The sequence below is a fragment of the Salvelinus fontinalis genome, chromosome 13, assembly GCF_029448725.1.
Source record: "Salvelinus fontinalis isolate EN_2023a chromosome 13, ASM2944872v1, whole genome shotgun sequence".
Lineage (NCBI taxonomy): Eukaryota > Metazoa > Chordata > Actinopteri > Salmoniformes > Salmonidae > Salvelinus > Salvelinus fontinalis.
Genome location: NC_074677.1, coordinates 46,294,425 through 46,318,327, shown reverse-complemented (window position 1 = coordinate 46,318,327; position 23,903 = coordinate 46,294,425). Strand labels below are relative to the sequence as shown.

Genomic DNA, 23,903 nt, shown 5'->3' with positions numbered 1-23,903 from the left:
ACTCTCCGAGGAGATGAGAAGGGTCTTCGATCGGGCCGTTGCGGGTAGGGAGGCGGCCAGACTACTCGCTGACCTTCGCCAAGGAGACCGTTCAGTATCGGAATACTCCATCCAATTCCGCACTCTGGCCGCAGAGTGTTAGTGGAACGAGGAGGCGCAGTGGGACATTTTCCTGCATGGGCTGGGGGACCGGATCCAGAAGGAGATCTATGTTCTGGACCTTCCCAGGAGTTTAAATGGACTAGTGGAACTAGCCTTGAGGGTCGATGCTCGTCTGAGTCGTATTGGCCACCGAGCATGCCCTAACAGACCGTATAACGACACGGAGGGCTGGCATACCAGCGGCGGGAACACGGTCAGTTCAGCCTCCGCTCACGAACCCATGCAGCTGGGGAGAGCTCGCCTCTCCCGGGAGGAGAGGGAGAGGCGGAGATCACAAGGACTCTGTCTCTACTGTGGTAGAGCGGGCCACTTTATCCACTCCTGCCCGGTAAAAGATCAGGCCCGGTAGTAAGTATGAGGCTACTATCGGGTGGTGTCACCACAGAGAAGACCTCATCATCTACTCTCCTCCCGGTAAGACTAAGATGGGCCACCCACACGCACGACACCCAAGCTTTACTGGACTCAGGAGCAGAGGGTAATTTCATGGACTTCAAGCTCGCTCACAAGCTCCAGATTCCTATCACCTCACTCACGCACAAGATATCCGTCAACGCTCTCAATGGTCAAGAACTCCCCAACATATCTCACACCACTGAACCTATCACACTCATCACTTCTGGCAATCACACTGAGACACTATCATTTCTACTCATGGACTCACCCCTTGCACCATTAGTTCTCGGCCACCCTTGGCTCACCCAACACAACCCCAGAGTTGACTGGGGTCATAACTCTATATCCATGTGGAGTAACAAGTGTCTTGAGTCCTGTTTAGTGTCTGCTTGTTCATCTGTGTCTGATTCTGTGTTTCTAGAGGAGGCAGTGGATTTGTCTAACGTGCCCGTTGAATACCTCGACCTGAAGGAGGTGTTCAGTAAGTCCCGTGCTGCTTCTCTTCCTCCGCATCGTCCCTATGACTGTGCAATAGAATTATTGCCAGGTGAGTCTCCGCCTAAAGGCAAGTTATATTCACTCTCTGTTCCTGAGAGGGAGGCTATGGAGAGATACATCTCTGATTCTCTGGCATCTGGATTCATTCGTCCTTCCTCTTCTCCAGCGGGGGCGGGGTTCTTCTTTGTGGGGAAGAAGGACGGATCTCTGCGTCCTTGCATTGATTACCGTGGGTTGAATAACATCACAGTGAAGAATACCTATCCCTTACCGTTGATGTCCTCAGCCTTTGAAAGGTTACAGGGAGCATCCGTGTTCACTAAGTTGGATTTACGTAATGCATATCATTTGGTTCGCATAAGGAGGGGGGACGAATGGAAGACCGCGTTTAACACCCCCAGAGGGCACTTTGAATATTTGGTCATGCCTTTTGGGCTATCCAACTCCCCAGCGGTTTTCCAGGCACTCGTCAATGACGTGCTGAGAGATATGATTGATCAGTTCATATATGTTTACCTGGATGACATACTGATTTTTTCTTCTTCTCTCCAGGAACACGTTCAGCACGTCAGACGAGTGCTCCAGAGGTTGTTGGAGAATGGACTTTTTGTCAAGGCGGAGAAATGCATTTTTCATGCACAATCCGTTCCATTCCTAGGTTACATCGTCTCGACTGAAGGTATTCGCATGGATCCTGACAAGATTAAGGCTGTGGTGGAGTGGCCAAGCCCAGATTCCCGTAAGGCCCTACAGAGGTTTCTGGGATTCGCCAATTTCTACCGGCGTTTTGTTCGCAACTTTAGCCAGATAGTCGCTTCCCTTACCGCCTTAACCTCCCCCAGAGTGACGTTCAGGTGGACCGATACAGCCGAGGCTGCATTCGTCAAACTCAAGAGCCGCTTTGTTTCGGCCCCCATCCTCATAGCTCCCGATCCCTCGCGTCAGTTCGTGGTGGAGGTGGACGCTTCAGAGGTGGGGGTAGGTGCGGTACTTTCCCAACGTGCCGCATCTGACAACAAGATGCACCCTTGCGCGTTCCTTTCCCATCGGTTATCACCTGCGGAACGCAACTACGACATTGGCAACAGAGAGTTGTTGGCAGTAAAGTTAGCATTGGAGGAGTGGCGCCATTGGTTAGAGGGTTCGGGGGTACCTTTTATAGTTTGGACCGATCACAAGAATTTGGAATATATCAGAACAGCCAAGAGACTCAACTCCAGGCAGGCGTGGTGGGCACTCTTTTTCGGACGTTTTGACTTCTCTCTCTCGTATCGCCCGGGTTCCAAGAATGTCAAACCCGATTCCCTTTCTCGGATTTTTGACCATTCCGAACGCCCATCCACTCCCGAGTGCATCCTACCCAGGACCCTAGTGGTCTCCACACTTATATGGGAGGTTGAATCGAGGGTCAGAACGGCCTTAGAAGGGGTAACGCCTCCGCCCGGTTGTCCGCCTAATCGGTTGTTTGTGCCGGAGGGGTGTCGGTCCGATGTTATTCGGTGGGGGCATTGCTCCAACGTAGCGTGTCATCCAGGAGTCAGCCGTACTAGCTTTTTAGTAAAGCAACGCTTTTGGTGGCCGCTGATGGCTCGTGACATTCACAGTTTTGTCTTGGCTTGCTCGGTTTGTGCCACTGGGAAGAGTTCTAATCGACCCCCAGATGGGTTACTCCAACCGCTGTCGGTCCCTTCGAGACCCTGGTCCCACATCGCGCTAGATTTTGTTACCGGTCTCCCGCCCTCCCAGGGCAAGACGGTTGTTTTGACTGTGGTGGACCGGTTCTCGAAGGCGGCTCATTTTATTCCCTTGCCTAAATTACCATCTGCCAAGGAAACAGCGGTAACGGTCGTGGATCATGTCTTTCGCTTACATGGCCTGCCGATGGACGTAGTTTCTGACCGTGGGCCCCAATTTGTGTCCAAGTTTTGGCAGGAGTTTTGTAGGTTGCTGGGAGCAAGTGTCAGTCTTTCTTCAGGGTTTCATCCCCAGAGCAACGGTCAAACGGAGAGGGCCAACCAAGATTTGGAGAGAGTGTTGCGATGTTTGGTTTCTAAGAACCCCTCTTCCTGGAGTCAACAACTCTCTATGGTTGAGTACGCTCACAATTCGTTGCCAGTGGCAGCCACGGGTCTCTCTCCATTTGAGTGTAGTTTAGGTTACCAGCCACCTATCTTTCCCAGTACAGAGTCCGAGGTCACTGTTCCCTCCGCTCACGCTTTCATCCAGAGGTGCCGTCACGTATGGAGCAGAGCCCGTGAGACTCTCCTCCGGGTGGGGGCGTGCACCAAGGCTAAGGCCGATCGCCACCGGTCGAAGCCTCCGGTATACGTTGTTGGACAAAGAGTGTGGCTTTCCACGAAGAACATTCCACTCCGATCCGTTTCTAACAAGCTTGCCCCCAAATTTATCGGGCCGTTCAGGGTCACCAGGATCATTAGTCCGGTGGCGGTCCGGCTCAAGCTTCCTCCGGCGTATAGGAGAATTCATCCTACCTTCCATGTGTCCAAGATAAAACCGGTGTTTCAGGCACGCATTAACCCGCCGGTCCCGGGTCCCCCGCCGCCACGACTTGTTGATGGGGAGACCACCTTTTCTGTCAATCGGATTTTGAACTCGAGAAGGAGGGGACGCGGATTCCAGTACCTGGTAGACTGGGAGGGTTACGGTCCGGAGGAGAGAAGTTGGGTACCCGCTAGGGACATTCTGGATCACTCCCTTATCGATGATTTCAATCGACAGGTAAATTTGTCTGGGAACGCCAAGAGGCGTTCCTAGGGGGGGGTATTGTCACGGTTCATGAATCCACTGCCTCACTCTCTCTTTTCTCTCTCTCTCTCTCTCTCTCTCTCGCTCTCTCTCTCTCTCTCTCTCCTGTGTTTGTGTGGGCGTGGTTCCCAATCTTGGCCTGATTGTCTGCGCCAGCTGGAATTAATTATCTTCCCCTTTATATGTTCTGTAACCTGTGTTTCTTGTTGTCAGATCGTTGTTTCTTCCCTGAGGTTGTGTCGTGTGTCAGTGCTCATTCTCTCTCAGCCCTTGTGGGGATTATCTGCTGTGCTCCTTCCTTCCCAGCCGGACTCACTCCCTTGGATTTCTCAGCACGCTATCATCAGAGGATGTGCCCTAGGCCCTGGGTTGGATTCTGTCTGAGTATATTCTGTCTGTCCTGTGGATACTGTAAACTATTTTCATTAAACCATCATTGCTTGCATCTTGCATCCGCCCCTGTATTGTGACAGCAAGTGCGTGTTTGTGTGTGTGAGAGAGAGAGGATCGAAACACACACAGCAACACGTGCAATATAGCAATAAGAATGTTAGTTTAATCACCTCCTATTACCCTTCTCGGAGTTTTAAGAATTGAGTGTGTTCTCTTATTTGTGACATTGTGGCATTTAAAGCATATTGAAATTAGAAGCAATAGGATTTGAAGCAATAGCCTACCCGTGTGGTCAACTATTTCAGCACCGTGTTTCGCGCTGCTCTGAGACAAGCACGGGGACTGGTCTTAATAAAACAATTAGATTTTTATTTTCACTGAATCTCCGTTTGGGTATTGGTTAGACTACTGTAGCCTACTCCCAACTGTCACGTTGTACAGCGCCATATTTTCCTAACGGAAACAGCCAATATTGAAGGCTATCAAATGCTTCTCAAAGATGCCCTCTGGTGATCAAACTAGCACTAACTATCATTAATGGTAATAATGTCTGACAATTAAATAACGCGCCATAGAATTCTGCGGCAGCCCGCAAGGTGTGCTGCAGTACGAAGCAACTTTTACAGGAAGAACCACTGTAGCAACATAAAAATTTGAACCATGTTTTGAGGCTATACAGTGTCTGTTTAAAATTTACTTTATTTACAAACATTGGAGTAAAACAAGCTTATATTTGGGGTTCTGATGGGGTACGACAGTTGAACAGAGCTCATGAGGCATTTATAAATTATTTTCTTCAAATCAATTGGCCAAAAATGTCCAAAAATGTATGTAGCTACTGTAGATTGCCTCTTTAAATAGAACCACGATGAAACCTGTACGAAACGTTATACTGAAGTACTGAAATTCCCACAGAATAATGTTTTTCATTCATTTTCTTGGAACAATTTGAGAATATGACTTTAAATAAAACCATGAGACGAAATCTGAAGGAAACGTTGTGCTGAATTACTGAAATTCACACAAAATAACTCTGTTACATAACTCTGTTGTTCTTGGAACAATCTGAGAGCATTACTTTAAAGCAGAGGTGTCAAACTCATTCCACCGAGGGACGAGTGTGTGTGTGGGTTTTTGTTTTTTCCTTTCAATTAAGACCTAGACAACCAGGGGAGGGGAGTTCCTTACTAATTAGTGACCTTAATTAATCAATCGGGTACAAGGGTGGAGCGAAAACCCGCAGACAGTCGGCCCTTCCTGGAATGAGCTTGAAGCCTGCGTTTCTACTCACAAAAGTAACAACTCAGTGTGGTCAAACTTAGCTGCGGTGGCTACTGCTAGCTAGCATGAGGACAAAAATGACAGTTTTAAACAAGCCTGATGGTAGGGTCGGTATCTCCTGGCAACATTACAGGCAGCTCCGACTTCTCCTGCACCCCCGGCAGACTTGCTTCTGGATCAAAAGAAAAGTGGAAAATCTGCCTGCTCTAATTGCTTAGTACCTCGCCTTTGTTTTTCGTCCTCCTATTTGTTTGGTCAACTTTTCATCCTGTTCTCTTTGAAGTAGGCTACCAGCGTTTTACAACCCTGGCTTAGTACTAGCGCGCTACAGTAGTTGACTGACTTTCTGTTGTGATCATTTCCATCTGCTGGAGCCTTCTTCCGATCACTGTCTTATTGTTCACTCTTCCCCTCGTCTTCTGTACCCAACACCGCCTCTGGATTATTGCCTCTGGAATCTATGGACTTTGGATTTACCTCACTATATCGCTATTGGATTAGCTGACTCTCCCTCGGCCGTTGAAACATTCTCCCCCTCGGAAGTGCCTCTTCTTGGCCCTTCTTTGGTAGCTAACTTAGCCGTCAATCGGTAAGTCTCTGCTCTCTCTACTTTATATCTGCTGGCATCTTTTTGTGTTCTCTGGTTCCTGCCCCTGTGGACTAGTTGGTGTTGTTCTCTGGCTTACTACTTAACTATGTCATCCCTGGTGGTTGGCTAGCTAGGCTACTTAGCTGGCTAGGCTATCTAGCAGGCTAAAATAACAAACTTTAGCTGGCTTGCTTGTTGGCTAAGATAACTGCATATACTGGTAACATTATTTGATAACTGGTTAGATGGCATTTTTTTCTCAAACTTTGGTTTACTTTAATGTAGCTGTCAGCGAGGTGTTGATAGCAACTGGTTGATTTATGCAATCAAGTAACGTTAGCAGGCTGGTAATGCTACAATTAGCAGGTTAGTAGGGTTAACATTAGCAGGATAGTTGGCTAGCAACCTTTGTTTAATTTGAAGTTATTTCTGTTGGAGTTTACATTATAGGGAATAGGCTGGCTTACCGTGTCCTCCGCAAAAACATTTTCCAGCATGACTTCGACATTCCTTCGGAATTCTGATCGGTTTTAAGTTCCTTTTGGGAAACGTTCTGTTAAAGGAATACACGCTATGTGCTAGCTGGGCTTTTTTCTCTCTTCTCTGTCCCCCTCACCTGATAGTTCTGCACCACTTTCCTCAGCCTCTTCCCCAGCATGTTACTGGACATCTCGTCGTCCCAGACCTCCCCCAGAGCTCTGTGAGGGCCAAAAAATTCTGCGTCCCCGACTGTTCCACTAAGCTCCCCCCGACGACGGCCCCCAAACAGGGTCTCCATGGCCCGCCTGAAGGGGCGCGGCAAGAGCCAGGCGAAGAATCCCGATGACTCTCGCTCTCTCTTGGGATGTTTGGGGTGTGTCTCCTTAGCTGTGACTTCCTGTGTGTGGTTTGGAGAGGAGAGGACTGGGATTGGACGGTGGGCGTTGCCAGGGATGACGCCGGGGAGCTTCTGGGGGTCGAGGTACATGGGCTTGGCCCCACCTCTCAGCACCTGGGGAAGAAGAAGAAGATTACATGAAATAAAAGAATGAATAGAGTCTACTGTATGATACAGTGTGAGGATTCATGAGCCTATGGCTATGAGTATGTCTGATGGGTTCAAAAGTAGTGCACTAAATTGGGAATAGGTCATTTCGGACATGCCCATGTGCTGCTGATGATGCTCCGAGACCACTATAGACAAACAAACAGACCTTGATATTGGAGTGTGCCCGGGGCTGGGCGCGGGTCCGTGCCCGCACCCCGAAGATAGCATCGGTGACAGGTACGCTGTTCTCGGCACAGAGGGCATAGAGCATTGCCATGGAGATGCAGAAGAGGCCCATACAGAGCGCCCCGCGACGGGCCCGACGACGTAGACGCCACAGCAAGCTGACGCGGTCCATCGCTGCCCCGGGGTACTGGAGAGGCGGTTGGGTGGATGTAGAGGGGGGAGGAAGAGGTGGAGAGGATGCAGGGGGTTCGATGGAGAGAGGGGGAGCGGAGAGAGGTAAGAGAGAAAGGGGTGCCGAAGGAGGGGTAGAGAGGAGGGGTGAGAAAGTGAGGAATTGAGGGTCGGAAAGAGAATGGCAAAGAGGTAGGGAGAGAGGAGAGAAGGGGGAGAGGGTGGGGGGTTAGAGTGAAAAGTGGGGATGGGAGTCGGAAGGAGAAGGAAAGAGCACCGTGATGAGTTGACAGTATGAGCCTTCCGACAACAAATTGCTTACTTTCAACATCCCATGGCAACGCGAACAAGACAATACTGTAGCACAGGAGGATAACATCAAAAGACCAGACAAGCAGAAACACAACTACAGTATGCGGTATATACATGGACAAAATGCATATTTTGATGACTCACCCCTTTTCACCTACAGTGTGCTGTATAGTCACACAGTATGGGAAAACACATTTTGAACTCTCCGTTTTCATCTACAGTACACGAGTGGGCCTGCCCTTTCTACACAGTGCTACATTAACATAACAAACACAGACATGTTTTTTGTTAAATGCTGTGAGTCAGGTTGATACAGAAACGAGGGATGAGAGAGGAAAGAAGGGTCAGACTAGAAAGGAGGATAACAATGAGGTGCAGCAAGGGGACAAACTACCTGCCCTCCAGGACACCTACACCACCCGATGTCACAGGAAGGCCATAAAGATCATCAAGGACAACAACCACCCAAGCCACTGCCTGTTCACCCCGCTAGCATCCAGAAGGCGAGGTCAGTACAGGTGCATCAAAGCAGGAACCGAGAGACTGAAAAACAGCTTCTATCTCAAGGCCATCAGACTGTTAAACAGCCACCACTAACATTTAGCGGCCGCTGCCAACATACTGACTCAACTCCAGCCACTTTAAAAATGGGAATTGATGGAAATTATGTAAAAATGTACCACTAGCCACTTTAAACAATGCCACTTAATATAATGTTTACATACCCTACATTACCCATCTCATATGTATATACTGTACTCTATATCATCTACTGCATCTTGCCATCTTTATGTAATACATGTACCACTAGCCACTTTAAACTATGCCACTTTATGTTTGCATACCCTACAGTACTCATCTCATATGTATATACCGTACTCTATACCATCTACTGCATCTTGCCTATGCCGTTCTGTACCACCACTCATTCATATATCTTTATGTACATATTCTTTATCCCTTTACACTTGTGTGTGTATAAGGTAGTAGTTGTGGAATTGTTAGGTTAGATTACTTGTTGGTTATTACTGCATTGTCGGAACTAGAAGCACAAGCATTTCGCTACACTCGCATTAACATCTGCTAACCATGTGTATGTGACTAATAAAATTTGATTTGATTTGATTTGAAAGAAGTAGAGCCTCGTCACTAAGACTGCCTATAGCCAATCGGGCCAAGCGAAGGATGGACACTGGAGAGGGAGAGAGTGGAGGTAGTAGAGGCTGATCTACAGAGAGATGTGGGTTGAAGGAAGAAGGGAGAGAGATGGAATGGCAAATGAGGAAGAGAGACAGAGCTTGATTCAGACAGACCTATGAAAAAAATCTAAACAGGAATGAGATGTAATGGGGGGGGGGGAGTAGGGCCAGACAGAAACAAAGGGAGAATACAGTCAGATAGATGGGGGGAGGGGTAGCTGGTGAGTTGACCTTTAAACAAGTGAAGAGGCTGGACTGGACCCAGAGAAGTAGGAAAACCGCCTTTCACTCTCTTAAAGACGGGACAGAGGGGGAGAGAAAGGCGGCATTCTGATTCTCTCCCCTTCTCCCTGTAGTGTGCAGCTGCCCACTTTAGAAGCATTGGATTGATTTAAGTGTGAGCAAGAAGGAGTTTCCACCATAGACAGCATCTACATCAGCCCACTCTTTTGAAATGAAACGACTGCAGGGTTAGGGAACGAGTGCACACTCTGAAGAGAGCTGTAGAGAATGATTGAACACTTACAGTGCATTTGGACTGTTTTCAGACCCCTTGACTTTTTCCACATTTTGTTACTTTACAGCATTATTCTAAAATGGATTAAATAAATAAAAAATCTCATCCATCTACACACAATGCCCCATAATGACAAATCGAAAACAGGTTTTTAGAAATGTTTGCAAGTTTATTACAAATATGAAACAGAAATACCTGACCCTTTGCTAAGAGAAGCAAAATTGAACTCAGGTGCCCCCTGTTTCCATTTTCCATTCTTGAGATGCTTCTACAACTTGACTGCAGTCCACCTGTGGTAAATTAAATTCATTGGACATGACTTGGAAAGGCACACACCTATATAAGGTCCCACAATTGACAGTGCATGTCAGAGCAAAATCCAAGCCATGAGGTCCAAGGAATTTTCCGTAGAGCTCTGAGAAAGGATTGTGTCGAGTCACAGATCTCAGGAAGGGTACCAAAACATTTCTGCAGCATTGAAGGTCCCCAAGAACACAGTGGCCTCCGTCATTCTTATATGGAAGAAGTTTGGAACCACCAAATGTCACACCCTGATCTGTTTCACCTGTCTTTGTGATTGTGTCCACCCCCCTCCAGGTGTTGCCCATCTTCCCCATTATCCCCTGTGCATTTATACCTGTGTTCTCTGTTAGTCTGTTGCCAGTTCGCTTTGTTTCGTCAAGCCTACCAGCGTTTTTCCCTCTGCTCCTGTCTCTCGATTGTTCCTGTTTCCTAGTTTTCCCGTTGTTGACCATTCTGCCTGCCCTGAACATTAGCCTGAAACGTGATAGTACGAACTGGCCATGACTGACCCAGCAGACTCAGACCAGCTGTGCAACGCGTACCTTATCACGCTGATGTCTGGGAGGGCGCTCGCCTGGGCTACAGCTGTATGGGAGCAACAGCCAGCCATATGCGTTGTCTGGAGGAGTTCGTGGGAGAGGTCAAGAAGGTGTTTGATGCCACATTTTCCGAGGGAGAGGCTGCCCGGAGGCTACTCCAGCTCTGGCAGGAATCCCGCAGTGTGGCAGACTATGCGGTGGATTTCCGCACGTTGGTAGCTGAGAGTGCCTGGAACCAGGAATCGTTCGACATGTTCCTACATGGAGTCTCGGAGGAGGTCAAGGACGAGTCTGCAGCCCGGGAATTACTGATGGATCTCGATTCCATCATCGCCTTGACCATCAGGATCGATGGGCGACTATGGGAACGACGGAGGGAGAGAAGATTCAATTTCGCTTGCCCGTCCAAGGATTCCACCTCGCCTCCGAGGCATCACGGAAATCCCTGATGGCCCCGTTGCCGAGAGAACCCGAGGCTACCCGCGGTTCCTCGAGAGTCGCCGAAGACGGCCGAGTCACCGTTTCCAGAGCCCAAGGGAACTAGGCAGAGCTGAGTTGCCTCCAGCGGAACGGCTATACAGGCTCAATACTAAGAGTTGCCTGTATTGCGGGACTCATGGTCATTTTGTGTCCTCTTGTCCGTTAAAAGACCAGGCTCACCGGTAGGAGCGAGTACTCTGGTGGGCCATATGGAGAAATGTTCTTACTCGCACTCCATTTCATGCCATTCTGCTGTAGGGAAACCAGTCAAAATCTCTACAGGTCCTCATCGACTCTTGGGCTGATGACAGCTTTTTGGACTCTACCCTGGCTTCCTAGCTGGGCATCCCCACTCAGCTCCTCTCCATTACCATGAACGTTAGAGCGCTGGATGGGTGCTCTAAAGGCCGGGTTACCCACAACACCACTCCCATCAACCTACGTGTGTCAGGGAACCACAGCGAGGCTATCCAGTTCCTGCTCATTAAGTCTTCTCAGATTCCTGTGGTATTGGGATTCTCCTGGCATTCTACCATGGCCATTGCCTGAAGTCAGCACCTGCCCTGGGACATCTTCCTGGGGGCTCGGAATTTGCCCCAGACCTCTCCGCAATTCCCACAGAGTACCAGGACCTCCAGGAGGTGTTCAACAAGGCCTAGGCCATTTCACTTCCGCCGCACCGACCATATGACTGAGGGATTGACCTTCTCCCTAGCCCTACTCCGTCCCGGGGACGACTGTACTCTCTGTTGGGACCAGAGACCAAAGCGATGGAGACCTACATTGGGGAGTTTAGGAGCAGCATTTGTGGTTACTACATGATTCCATATGTGTTATTTCATAGTTTTGATGTCTTCACTAAAAAATATAAAATAAAGAAAAACCTTTGAATGAGTAGGTAGGTGTGTCCAAACGTTTGACTGGTACTGTTTAACAGTATAAATACAGTTGAAGTCGGAAGTTACATACACTTAGGTTGGAGTCATTAAAACTTGTTTTTTAACCACTCCACAAATTTCTTGTTAACAAACTATAGTTTTGGTAAGTCGGTTAGGACATCTACTTTGTGCATGACACAATACATTTTTCCAACAATTGTTTACAGACAGATTATTTCCCTTATAACTCACTGTATCACAATTCCAGTGGGTCAAAAGTTTACGTACACTAAGTAAACTGTGCCTTTAAACAAATCAATCCCAGACAAAAAAGCAAAGGACCTTGTGAAGATGTTGGAGGAAACAGGTACAAAAGTATCTATATCCACAGTAAAACGAGTCCTATATCAACATAACCCGAAAGGCCGCTCAGCAAGGAAGAAGCCACTGCTCCAAAACTTCCATAAAAAAGCCAGACTACAGTTTGCAACTGCACATGGGGACAAAGATCATACTTTTGGTGAAATGTCCTCTGGTCTGATCAAACAAAAATAGAACTGTTTGGCCATAATGACCATCGTTATGTTTGGAGGAAAAAGGGGCATGCTTACAAGCTGAAGAACACCATCCCAACCGTGAAGCACGGGGGTGGCAGCATTATGTTGTGGGGGTGCCTTGCTGCAGGAGGGACTGGTGCACTTCACAAAATAGATGGCATCATGAGGTAGGAAAATGATGTGCATATAATGAAGCAACATCTCAAGACATCAGTCAGGAAGTTCAAGCTCGGTCACAAATGGGTCTTCCAAATGGACAATGACCCCAAGCATACTTCCAAAGTTGTGGTAAAATGGCTTAAGGACAACAAAGTCAAGGTATTGGAGTGGCCATCACAAATCCCTGACCTCAATCCTATTGAAAATTTGTGGGCAGAACTGAAAAAGCGTGTGTGCGAGCAAGGAGGCCTACAAACCTGACTCAGTTACACCAGCTCTGTCAGGAGGAATGGGCCAAAATTCACCCAGCTTATTGTGGGAAGCTTGTGGAATGCTACGTGAAATGTTTTACCCAAGTTAAACAATTTAAAGTCAATGCTACCAAATACTAATTGAGTGTATGTAAACTTCTGACCCACTGGGAATGTGATGAAAGAAATAAAAGCTGAAATAATCTCTATTATTATTATGACATTTCACATTCTTAAAATAAAGTGGTGATCCTAACTGACCTAAAACAGGGAATTTTTACTAGGATTAAATGGCAGGATTTGGGAAACACTGAGTTTAAATGTATTTGGCTAAGGTGTATGTAAACTTCCGACTTCAACTGTATATAATGTTTTACTATTTCTCTATTTTATATTTTTATTTGAACTATTTAGATTATTTTTGTATGATGAAAAGAGCTTTACAAATGTAATTTATTATATTTTTCAAATTAGCTTTTTTGAATAGTGCTGCTGAACATTTTCTTAAAGAAACAATGTTGCAGTAGCCCTGTTTAAACTCTCAGAGGCTGTTTCTTGGCCTCATCTAATGTAAATCTGATCCTTCATCAGAGAGAGCGAGAGGGAGAAGGAAACAGTGAGGGAGAAAGAACGAGAGAGACAGGGAGAGAGAGAGAGAGCTGAGGAGACGAACGGTTGTTGTTAATCGGTCAAAACTGGGCTAGACATCCGAGAGAAGATCCCACACACGATCAGAATAGCATTAGATTATAGACAAGCACACACACACTCACACATTGAATGGCACCAGAGGAGAGGCTGGTTGGACAGCAATTCTGAAAATCTGGATTAGTATGGACACAAGCGTCTCAAAGAAAAGCATTGGCAAAACAACAGCCCTGCATAAATCAATCTGAGTTAGAGTATATATGTGAGAGAGAGACAGGGAGAGACTAATTCAAGAGTTAATGAAATGGGAGCAGGTGGAGATTGATGGTGAGCCTTTATCATTGTGTGGTTGTACCATCATGGAACTTCCTGCTTGCTTGTTATCTTACACAGACACATTGGCCGAGCTAAAGCTACATGGAACTGTAGGGAACCTTTGAAATCAATATGTTCATGTTACATTATTTATCTGCTGTAGTGAACAGGCACCCTTGCCCAGAGCAGAGCCACAGGCTTAGTAGGCCTGCATCCCAAATGGCACCATATGGGCCCAGCTCAAAAGTAGTGCACTAAATAGGTAATAGAGTGTAATTTGGGATGCAACACAGTAGCTAATAGTGGTCCCTCTCTCAGCCATCCTCACATTCACAATGTACAATGTACATCCAGTGTATAGGCCTACTCCAGCCAACCCACTGACCTGGTAACACAGCCACAGGCTTAATGGCTATAGCTGTGTAATGGCTTCCTATTCCCTACAGTGCACTACTTTAAAAATGGCACAATGAATCGAAATGGGACAAAGAAGACAAAGGTTTAGCCAACAATGCTTCAGACTGACCAATAAGAAAAATCTAAACAGAAACGAGATGTAGTGATGGAGAGAGAAAGTAGAGCAGGACCAGACAGAGAGAAAGAGAGAATACAGTCAGAGAGATGGGGGAGGGGTCGCTGTGAGTTGGCCTTTCACACTAGAACCGCCTGGGCTTTCAGCCAATAAGTACCCGCTAGAGAATGTTGAGAACTTTGCCAGGCGTGCCTTTAGCATATGCATCAGATACCCGCAAGGTACAGCAAACATAAGCACCAGCGCTTGATAAATAGTTTATGCACTATCATAAAGGATTATTTGGATGAAGAAGTATTTGTGGAAATCTATAAATAAATAAAAAATAACAACAATAGTTGTTTGTTTAGATAGAGTCAATGATGTTTTGTATAATTCTAAAAGGTCCTAGAATAAATGTAGGCCTATATCCTATTTTCGTTTCCCTTACCATAAAAACATTACAGTGTAATCCATTTGACCAACTTTATTTGTAGATTCGATTAGCAATAGGGTTATAGTAATTAATCAGGTCCATTCACAGCTTATTTAGTCAAAGTAGAAACTAAAAACATAATAATAATATAATCAGCCAGGTCACAGGGGAAATTATTTCCTGTATTCCTAAAGACTAGTGCATGGACAATTGTAAAGGATGAATTGCATAAAGAAATAGTAGTGGAAAAATATGAATGGCAAGATATAAAAACTGTCATTTGTCGATTGTATGGGATAATGTATTGTGCCCTTATACCAGTGCCTTTACGCAATAATCAATCTCGTCTTCTCTTTATGCTTGCGTCCACAGTCAGCACACAGCTTCGGGGCTTTGTGTGAGCAAGCCCCGCAAACAAATCAGTTGCACTGCACACAGTTTTCATAGGGCTTTTTTTCCTGTGCACCTGCCGCAGGTGTTGCGTAATTTCTCTGAAGTGTTTGCCTGATATGGTCTCTCGGAAAAGGTCCACCCCATACCCATCAGACCAAAATGACTCCACATCCACGCTCTTTCATCTGTTTGCAACGTCGATTTCAAGCTCAATATCTGATCCTCCATCCGACTCCCAACTCGTCTAAATTCTGCAGCATTTGGTTTGGCTTGTCATTGTGAACTACACACATTGTGTTGTACTCGGTGTCTGATTTGGCTCTCTGAGGGGAAATTATATACCATTCCTAGCCTTTCATCATAAAATAATTAGACCGCCCACAACGCCCACAATTCTTCATTATTACACTATTGTTCTAAATGTATTTATTTATAGGGGACAATGCACATTAATCAACATCAATTTACAATAATGCAACATCCATGTCAAGGTGCCGGGGTTAGCCAAAAGCTCATTTGCACCAATAGCCCCTGGGCAGGTAACGGCAATTACACAGCCGCAATGCAAATACTCACCAAAACAACACAAAAACATTACATCCAATAATATATCATTCTAACATCTTTTTAAAAAAGATCATCAACTGTTGTCTTACCTATGAGGAACCACAGATGACTCATGTACAGGTTTGGATGGATTTGAGCCATGTTTTCAATTTACATTTAAAAGTACAATAATCAGTGCAGTCTCTCAAGTCTATGTGCATTGCATTCCAGTATATTGTAGCTCTAACGGAGAAGGCCGATTGACCGAATTTACTGTGTCGAAAAGGAGGTGCTGTGTCAAAAAGGAGGTATCCTGGAGGTGCTTTCCGTGAGCATGCTATGCCGGCATAGGGGTGGAGGTGCAAGACCATGCAAGATCCTAAAGACAAAATCTTGCATCTACATACTGCTAAAAGCTATCCAGATGAAATCAATTATTTTTTGGGGAATGATGTGACAATGGTGGAAACTGTTTGGTTTGTTTGTAGAGTGATTCAATGGGATTCAGAGTAGTAGCTCCTGCTTGTGACCAGTACGTGAGGCAATATCTCAGATGTGAGAAGATCATAACATGCATATATTGATCATAACATGCATCCCAGAGGAAGTTGAGGTCTTATCAACCGAAAGTCGGATGGCCTAAACTTGACAGTGTTAACCACCTTCTTCACTCGTTTCTTCAATGTCAAGTTGGAGTCCAAAATGACGCCGAGATACCTGAAGTTAGACACAACTTTCAGATTCTCCCCGTTAACAAGAACAGCTGGTTGAGAAGAATCAATGGATTTCTTAGAGAAGCACATACAAACAGTCTTGTCGATATTTAAATGCAGGCAAGAATCAGTCATACATTTAGAAACGTGTACCATACTGTAGCTTCAGTTAACAACTTGTTGCCTATTTTTTGAGTGTACATACAGGACTGTATCGTCTGCATACATCTGCATGTAAAATCAAATTGCATTGGTCACACACATGGTTAGCAGATGTAATTGCGAGTGTAGCGAAATGCTTGTGCTTCTAGTTCCGACAGTGCAGCAATATCTAACAGGTAATATCTAACAATTCCACAACAGATACCTAATAGACACAAATCTAAGTAAAGGAATGGAATAAGAATATATAAATATAAATATATGGATGAGCAATAACAGAGCGGCATCGGCTAAGATGCAATAAATGGTATAGAATACAGTATATACTGTACATATGAGGTGAGTAATGCAAGATATGCCAACATTATTAAAGTGGCATTATTAAAGTGACTAGTGTTCCATTTATTAAAGTGGCCAATGATTTCAGGTCAAATCAAATCAAATTGTATTAGTCACATGTGCCGAATACAACAGGTGTAGGTAGACCTTAGTGAAATGCTTATTTACGAGCCCCTAACCAACAATGCAGTTTAAAAATAAAATAAAATATGGATAAGAATAAGAAATAAAAGTAACAAGTAATTAAAGAGCAGCAGCAAAATAACAATAGCGAGACAATATACAGGGGGGTACAGGTACAGAGTCAATGTGCGGGGGCACCGGTTAGTTGAGGTAATATGCACATGTGGGTAGAGTTATTAAAGTGACTATGAATAGACGATAACAACAAAGAGTAGCAGCAGTGTAAAAGGGGGGTGGGGGAAATGCAAATAGTCTGGGTAGCCATTTGATTAGTTATTCAGGAGTCTTATGGCTTGGGGGTAGAAGCTGTTTAGAAGCCTCTTGGACCTAGACTTGGCGCTCCGGTACCGCTTGCCGTGCGGTAGCAGAGAGAACAGTCTAGGACTAGGGTGGCTGGAGTCTTTGACAATTATTGGGGCCTTCCTCTGAAACTGCCTGGAATAGAGGTCCTGGATGGCAGGGAGCTTGGCACCAAGGATGGACTGGGCCGTTCACACTACCCTCTGTAGTGCCTTGCGGTTGGAGGCCGAGCAGTTGCCATACTAGGCAGCAATGCAACCAGTCAGGACACTCTCGATGGTGCAGCTGTAGAACCTTTTGAGGATCTGAGGACCCATGTCATATCTTTTCAGTCTCCTGAGGGGGTATAGGTTTTGTCGTGCCCTCCTGAGGTCTTGGTCTTGTTGGTCTTGGTCTTGTCTTGGTGTGCTTGGACCATATTAGTTTGTTGGTGATGTGGACACTAAGGAACTTGAAGCTCTCAACCTGCTCCACTGCAACCCCGTCAATGAGAATGGGGGCGTGCTCGTTCCTCTTTTTCCTGTAGTCCACAATCATATCCTTTGTCTTGATAACATTGAGGGAGAGGTTGTGGTCCTGGCACCACATGGCCAAGTCTCTGACCTCCTCCCTATAGGCTGTCTCGTCATTGTCGGTGATCAGGCCTACCACTGTTGTGTCATCAGCAAACTTAATGATGGTGTTGAAGTCGTGCCTGGCCATGCAGTCATGAGTGAACAGGGAGTACAGGAGGGGACTGAGCATGTACCCCTGATTGGCTCCCGTGATGAGGATCAGCGTGGCTGATGTGTTGTTATCTACCCTTACCACTTGGGGGCATCCCGTCAGGAAGTCCAGGATCCAGTTGCAGAGGGAGATGTTTAGTCCCAGGGTCCTTAGCTTAGTGATGAGCTTTGAGGGCACTATGGTGTTGAACGCTGAGCTGTAGTCAATGAATAGCATTCTCACATACAGTTGAAGTCGGAAGTTTACATTCACTTAGGTTGGTGTCATTAAAACTTGTTTTTCAACCACTCCACAAATTTCTTGTAAACAAACTATAGTTTTGGCATGTCGGTTTGGACATCTACTTAATTATTTCAACAATTGTTTACAGACAGATTATTCCACATATAACTCACTGTATCACAATTCCAGTGGGTCAGAAGTTTACGTACACTAAGTTGACTGTGCCTTTAAACAGCTTGGAAAATTCTTGAAAATTATGTCATGGCTTTAGAAACGTCTGATAGGCTAATTGACATCATTGAGTCAATTGGAGGTGGACCTGTGGATGTATTTCAAGGCCTACCGTCAAACTCAGTGCCTCTTTGCTTGACATCATGGGAAAATCAAAAGAAATCAGCCAAGACCTCAGAAAAAAATTGTAGAGCTCCACAAGTCTGGTTCATCCTTGGGAGAAATTTCCTAACGCCCGAAGGTACCACATTCAACTGTACAAACAATAATACGCAAGTATAAACATCATGGGACCACGCAGCCATCATACCGCTCAGGAAGGAGATGCTTTCTTTCTCCTAGAGATGAACGTATTTTGGTGTGAAAAGTGCAAATCAATCCCAGAACAACAGGAAAGGATCTTGTGAAGATGTTGGAGGAAACAGGTACAAAAGTATCTATATGCACAGTAAAACAAGTCCTGTATCGACATAACCTGAGAGGCCGCTCAACAAGGAAGAAGCCACTGCTCCAAAATAGCCATAAAAAAGATAGACTACGGTTCGCAACTGCACATGGGGACAAAGATTGTACTTTCTGGAGAAATGTCCTCTGGTCTGATGAAACAAAAATAGAACTGTTTGGCCATATTTACCATCCTTATGTTTGGAGGAAAATGGGGGATGCTTGCAAACCGAAGAACACCATCCCAACCGTGAAGCACGGTGATGGCAGCACCATGTTGTGGGGGTGCTTTGCTGCAGGAGGGAGTGGTGCACTTCACAAAATAGATGGCATCATGAGGTAGGAAAGGTATTTTGATATATTGAAGCAACATCTCAAGACATCAGTCAGGATGTTAAAGCTTGGTCGCAAATGGGTCTTCCAAATGGACAATGACCCGAAGCATACTTCCAAAATGGTGGCAAAATGGCTTAAGGACAACAAAGTCAAGGTTTTGGAGTGGCCATCACAAAGCCGTGACCTCAATCCTATTGAAAATGTGTGGGCAAAGCTGAAAAAGTGTGTGCGAGCAAGGAGGCCTACAAACCTGACTCAGTTACACCAGCTCTGTCAGGAGGAATGGGCCAAAATTCACCCAACTTATTGTGGGAAGCTTGTGGAAGGATAACCGAAACGATTGACCCAAGTTAAACAATTTAAAGGTAATGCTACCAAATACTAATTGAGTGTATGCAAACTTCTGACACACTGGGAATGTGATAAAAGTAACAAAAGCTGAATAAATCGTTCTCTCTATTATTATTCTGACATTTCACATTCTTAAAATAAAGTGGTGATCCTAACTGACCTAAAACAAGGATTAAATGTCAGGAATTGTGAAAAACTGAGTTGAAATGTTTTTTGGCTAAGGTGTATGTAAACTTCCGACTTCAACTGTAGGTGTTCCTTTTGTCCAGGTGTGAAAGGGAAGTGTGGAGTGCAACAGGGATTGGATCATCTGTGGATCTGTTGGAGCGGTATGCAAATTGGAGTGGGTTTAGGGTTTTTGGGATAATGGTGTTGATGTGAGCCATGACCAGCCTTTCAAAGCATTTCACGGCTACAGACGCGAGTGCTACGGGTCGGTAGTCATTCAGGAAGGTTCCCTTAGTGTTCTTGGGCACAGGGACTATGGTGATCTCCTTGAAACATGTTGGTATTACAGACTTAGACAGGGAGAGGTTGAAGACACTTGCCAGTTGGTCAACGCATGCTAGGAGTACATGTCCTGATAATCTGTCTGGCCCTGCGGCCTTGTGAATGTTGACCTGTTTAAAGGTCTTACTCATATCGGCTGTGGAGAGCGTGATCACACAGTCATCCGGAAGAGCTGATGCTCTCATGCATGTTTCAGTGTCACTTGCCTCGAAGCGAGCATAGCAGTTATGTAGCCCGTCTGGTAGGCTTGTGTCACTGGGCAGCTTTCGGCTGTGCTTCCCTTTGTAGTCTGTAATAGTTTGCAAGCCCTGACACATCCGACGAGCGTCGGAGTCGGTGTAGTACGATTCGATCTTAGTCCTGTATTGATGCTTTGTCTGTTTGATGGTTCGTCGGAGGGCATAGAGGGATTTCTTATAAGCTTCCGGGTTAGAGTCCCGCTCCTTGAAGGCGGCAGCTCAACCGTTTAGCTCAGTGCGAACGCTGCCTGTAATCCATGGCTTCTGGTTGGGGTATGTACGTACAATCACTGTGGGAACGACATCATCGATGCACTTATTGATGAAGCTAGTGACTGATATGATGTACTCCTCAATGCCATCTGAACAATCCCGGAACATATTCCAGTCTGTGCTAGCAAAACAGTCCTGTAGTTAAGCATCTGTTTCATCTGACCACTTTTTTATAGACCGAGTCACTGGTGATTCCTGCTTTATTTTTTGCTTGTAAGCAGGAATCAGGAGGATAGAATTATGGTCAGATTTGCCAAATGGAGGGCGGGGGAGAGCTTTGTACGTGTCTCTGTGTGTGGAGTAAAAGTGTTCAAGTTTTTTCCCCCTCTGGTTGCACATTTAACATGCTGATAGAAATGAGGTAAAACAGATTTAAATTTCCCTGGATTAATGTCCCCGGGCACTAGGAGCGCCGCCTCTGGACGAGCGTTTTCCTTTTTGCTTATGGCGGTATACAGCTCATTGAGTGCGGTTGTAGTGCCAGCATTGGTCTTTGGTGGTATGTAGACAGCTACAAAAAATACAGATAAACTCTTTAGGCAGATACTGTGGTCTACAGTTTATCATGAGATAGTCTACCCCAGGCGAGCAAAACCTTTTGACTTCCTTAGATATCGTGCACCAGATGTTTTTTTACAAATATACATATATCCCCGCCCCATGTCTTACCAGAGGCTGCTGTTCTATCCTGTCGATAGAGTGTATAACCCGCCAACTGTATGTTATTAATGTCGTCGTTCAGCCACGACTTGGTGCAACGTAAGATATTACAGTTTTTAATGTCCCGTTGGTGGGATATACGTGCTTTCAGTTCGTCCCAATTATTTTCCAGCAATTGAACGTTGGCTAACAGTACGGATGGCAAAGACAGATTAGCGCCTCGTCGCCTGATCCTCACAAGGCACGCCGATCACTTTCCACTAAATCTCAGTTTCTTTCTGCAGCGAATGATGGGGATGAGGTCCTGTTCGGGTGTTTGGAGTATATCCTTCCCGTCCGACTCATTAAATATGATTTTTTGTCCAATTCGAGATGAGTAATCGCTGTTCTGATGGCCAGAAGCTCTTTTCGGTCATAAGAGAAGGTAGCAGCAACATTATGTACTAAATAAGTTACAAACAATGCGAAAAGCAAACAAAATAGCACGGTTGGTTAAGAGTCAATAAAACGCCAGCCATCCTCGCCGTCTACATCCTACGGCGCATAGAGTAAAGTCGATAGAGGAAGCGGCCTGGTTGGCTGGCCATGGCGGGAGGAATATGTGGCTGGCTACTTTGCTAGCTGGGAACTGACTGATTTTCATGACACCCACTTGGATATTACTGTCACGATCGTCGTTAGGTGAAAGAGAGGACCAAGGCGCAGCGTGATATAAATACATCTTCTTTTTAATAGAAGAAGAAACGAACACTAATACAAACTAGACAAAACAACAAACGACCGTGAAGCTATCAAACGAAAGTGCAGACACAAGCAACTAACGTCAAGACATAGACAATTACCCACAACCTACCTAATGCCTATGGCTGCCTACAATATGGCTCCCAATCAGAGACAACGATAGACAGCTGTCTCTAATTGAGAACCAATCCAGGCAACCATAGACTTACATAAACACCTACACTGAACACAACCCCATGAACTCTACAAAACCCCCTAGACAATACAAACACCCAAATGTTTGGACATTTGTGGCCTGCTGGAGGTCATTTTGCAGGGCTCTGGCAGTGCTCCTCCTTGCACAAAGGCGGAGGTAGCGTTCCTGCTGCTGGGTTGTTGCCCTCCTACGGCCTCCTCCACGTCTCCTGATGTACTGGCCTGTCTCCTGGTAGCGACTCCATGCTCTGGACACTACGCTGACAGACACAGCAAACCTTCTTGCCACAGCTCGCATTGATGTGCCATCCTGGATGAGCTGCACTACCTGAGCCACTTGTGTGGGTTGTAGACTCCGTCTCATGCTACCACTAGAGTGAAAGCACCGCCAGCATTCAAAAGTGACCAAAACATCAGCCAGGAAGCATAGGAACTGAGAAGTGGTCTGTGGTCACCACCTGCAGAACCACTCCTTTATTGGGGGTGTCTTGCTAATTGCCTATAATTTCCACCTTTTGTCTATTCCATTTGCACAACAGCATGTGAAATTTATTGTCAATCAGTGTTGCTTCCTAAGTGGACAGTTTGATTTCACAGAAGTGTGATTGACTTGGAGTTACATTGTGTTGATTAAGTGTTCCCTTTATTTTTTTGAGCAGTGTATTTAGCTTTCGCCTCTACGAAGATTCATTGACGTTGGAATATTTTGGCATTCGTGTTTGTGGGGTGCGTTCCCTGCTGTAGTCTTTGTGGTCGCACTGCGCCTGAGTATCATATTTTACTACCTGTGGATGCAGTTGTGCGGTGCGGCTTCGGGAGCGTGGAACACAACACATGGGCCGAAGTCTTGACCAACAGAAGCATTTTATTTGGCTATTTGCGGTTGTTAAAGCCAATGAAGGATGTAACTGATTGACTATTGAGTGAACCGTCAATATCTGAGTTTAAACAATTTAAAACTGTTGTTGTAAATCATTTTGTTAATAATTGGGAGCCCTCTTGTGTAGGGTAAGTTAAGTGGCAGGTAGTTAACCGGGAGTTTGACTCTATTTGGGGAACCCTGCGATCCGCCTTAGAGATGAGCATAGGACAGTGTTATTTTGTTCTGTGTTTATTTTGTTGTGCTATTTTGAGGGTTTATGTCAGGGGGTAGGGGGAAGTTGTTTGCCTTCATTAACCATTTGATTGTTACATATTCTACTTCAACAGTATTTTGCCTAACTTTTCAGTACATGCTTTTTCCTTTGTCATAAGATATGATCGGTGGTCTTATACAGGGGTTTCATGTCGATTCCAGTTTTTATTTAGTAATCTCAACTTCCAATGAGTGACAATTCAGATATTGGGGTGGGGGTTGGGGGGTCAGCTATTAGGTTTACAAGCTGGAACGTCAAGGCAATGAATGGCCCGGTTAAACGGGCTACAGTATTTGCTCATCTTAAGAATGTAAAAACTGATATTGCATTCTTAGAAGAAACACATCTGTGTGCAGCAGATCATTGTAGACTCCGTAAAGCTTGGGTAGGGCAAATATTCCATTCAAAATCCAATGCTAAGGCAAGGGGAACAGCAATACTTATTCATAAGAAAGTACAATTTACCACTGCTGACATCATCTCGGATCCACAGGGGCATTTTGTTTTGGTATCTGGTTCTCTCTTTCACACTTCTGTTTTGCTTGTAAATGTTTATGCTCCCAGTTGCGATGATGTTGATTTAATTAACAAACGTATTTATTTGCTGCCTAATCTCAACTCACACTACT

General features: G+C 45.5%; 1 protein-coding gene across 3 annotated transcripts in view; it reads right to left on the bottom strand.

Moving 5' to 3' along the window:
- Positions 1-23,903, bottom strand: part of st6gal1 (ST6 beta-galactosamide alpha-2,6-sialyltranferase 1) — a 134,151-nt gene that overhangs the window by 92,850 nt on the left and 17,398 nt on the right. For all 3 annotated transcript variants that reach the window (XM_055943036.1, XM_055943035.1, XM_055943037.1), the window contains exons 3-4: positions 7,279-7,485; positions 6,702-7,076 (exon numbers count right to left, since the gene is read on the bottom strand). In XM_055943036.1, coding sequence (XP_055799011.1) covers positions 6,702-7,076; positions 7,279-7,485 — 582 coding nt within the window. The remainder of the gene's footprint in view (positions 1-6,701; positions 7,077-7,278; positions 7,486-23,903) is intronic.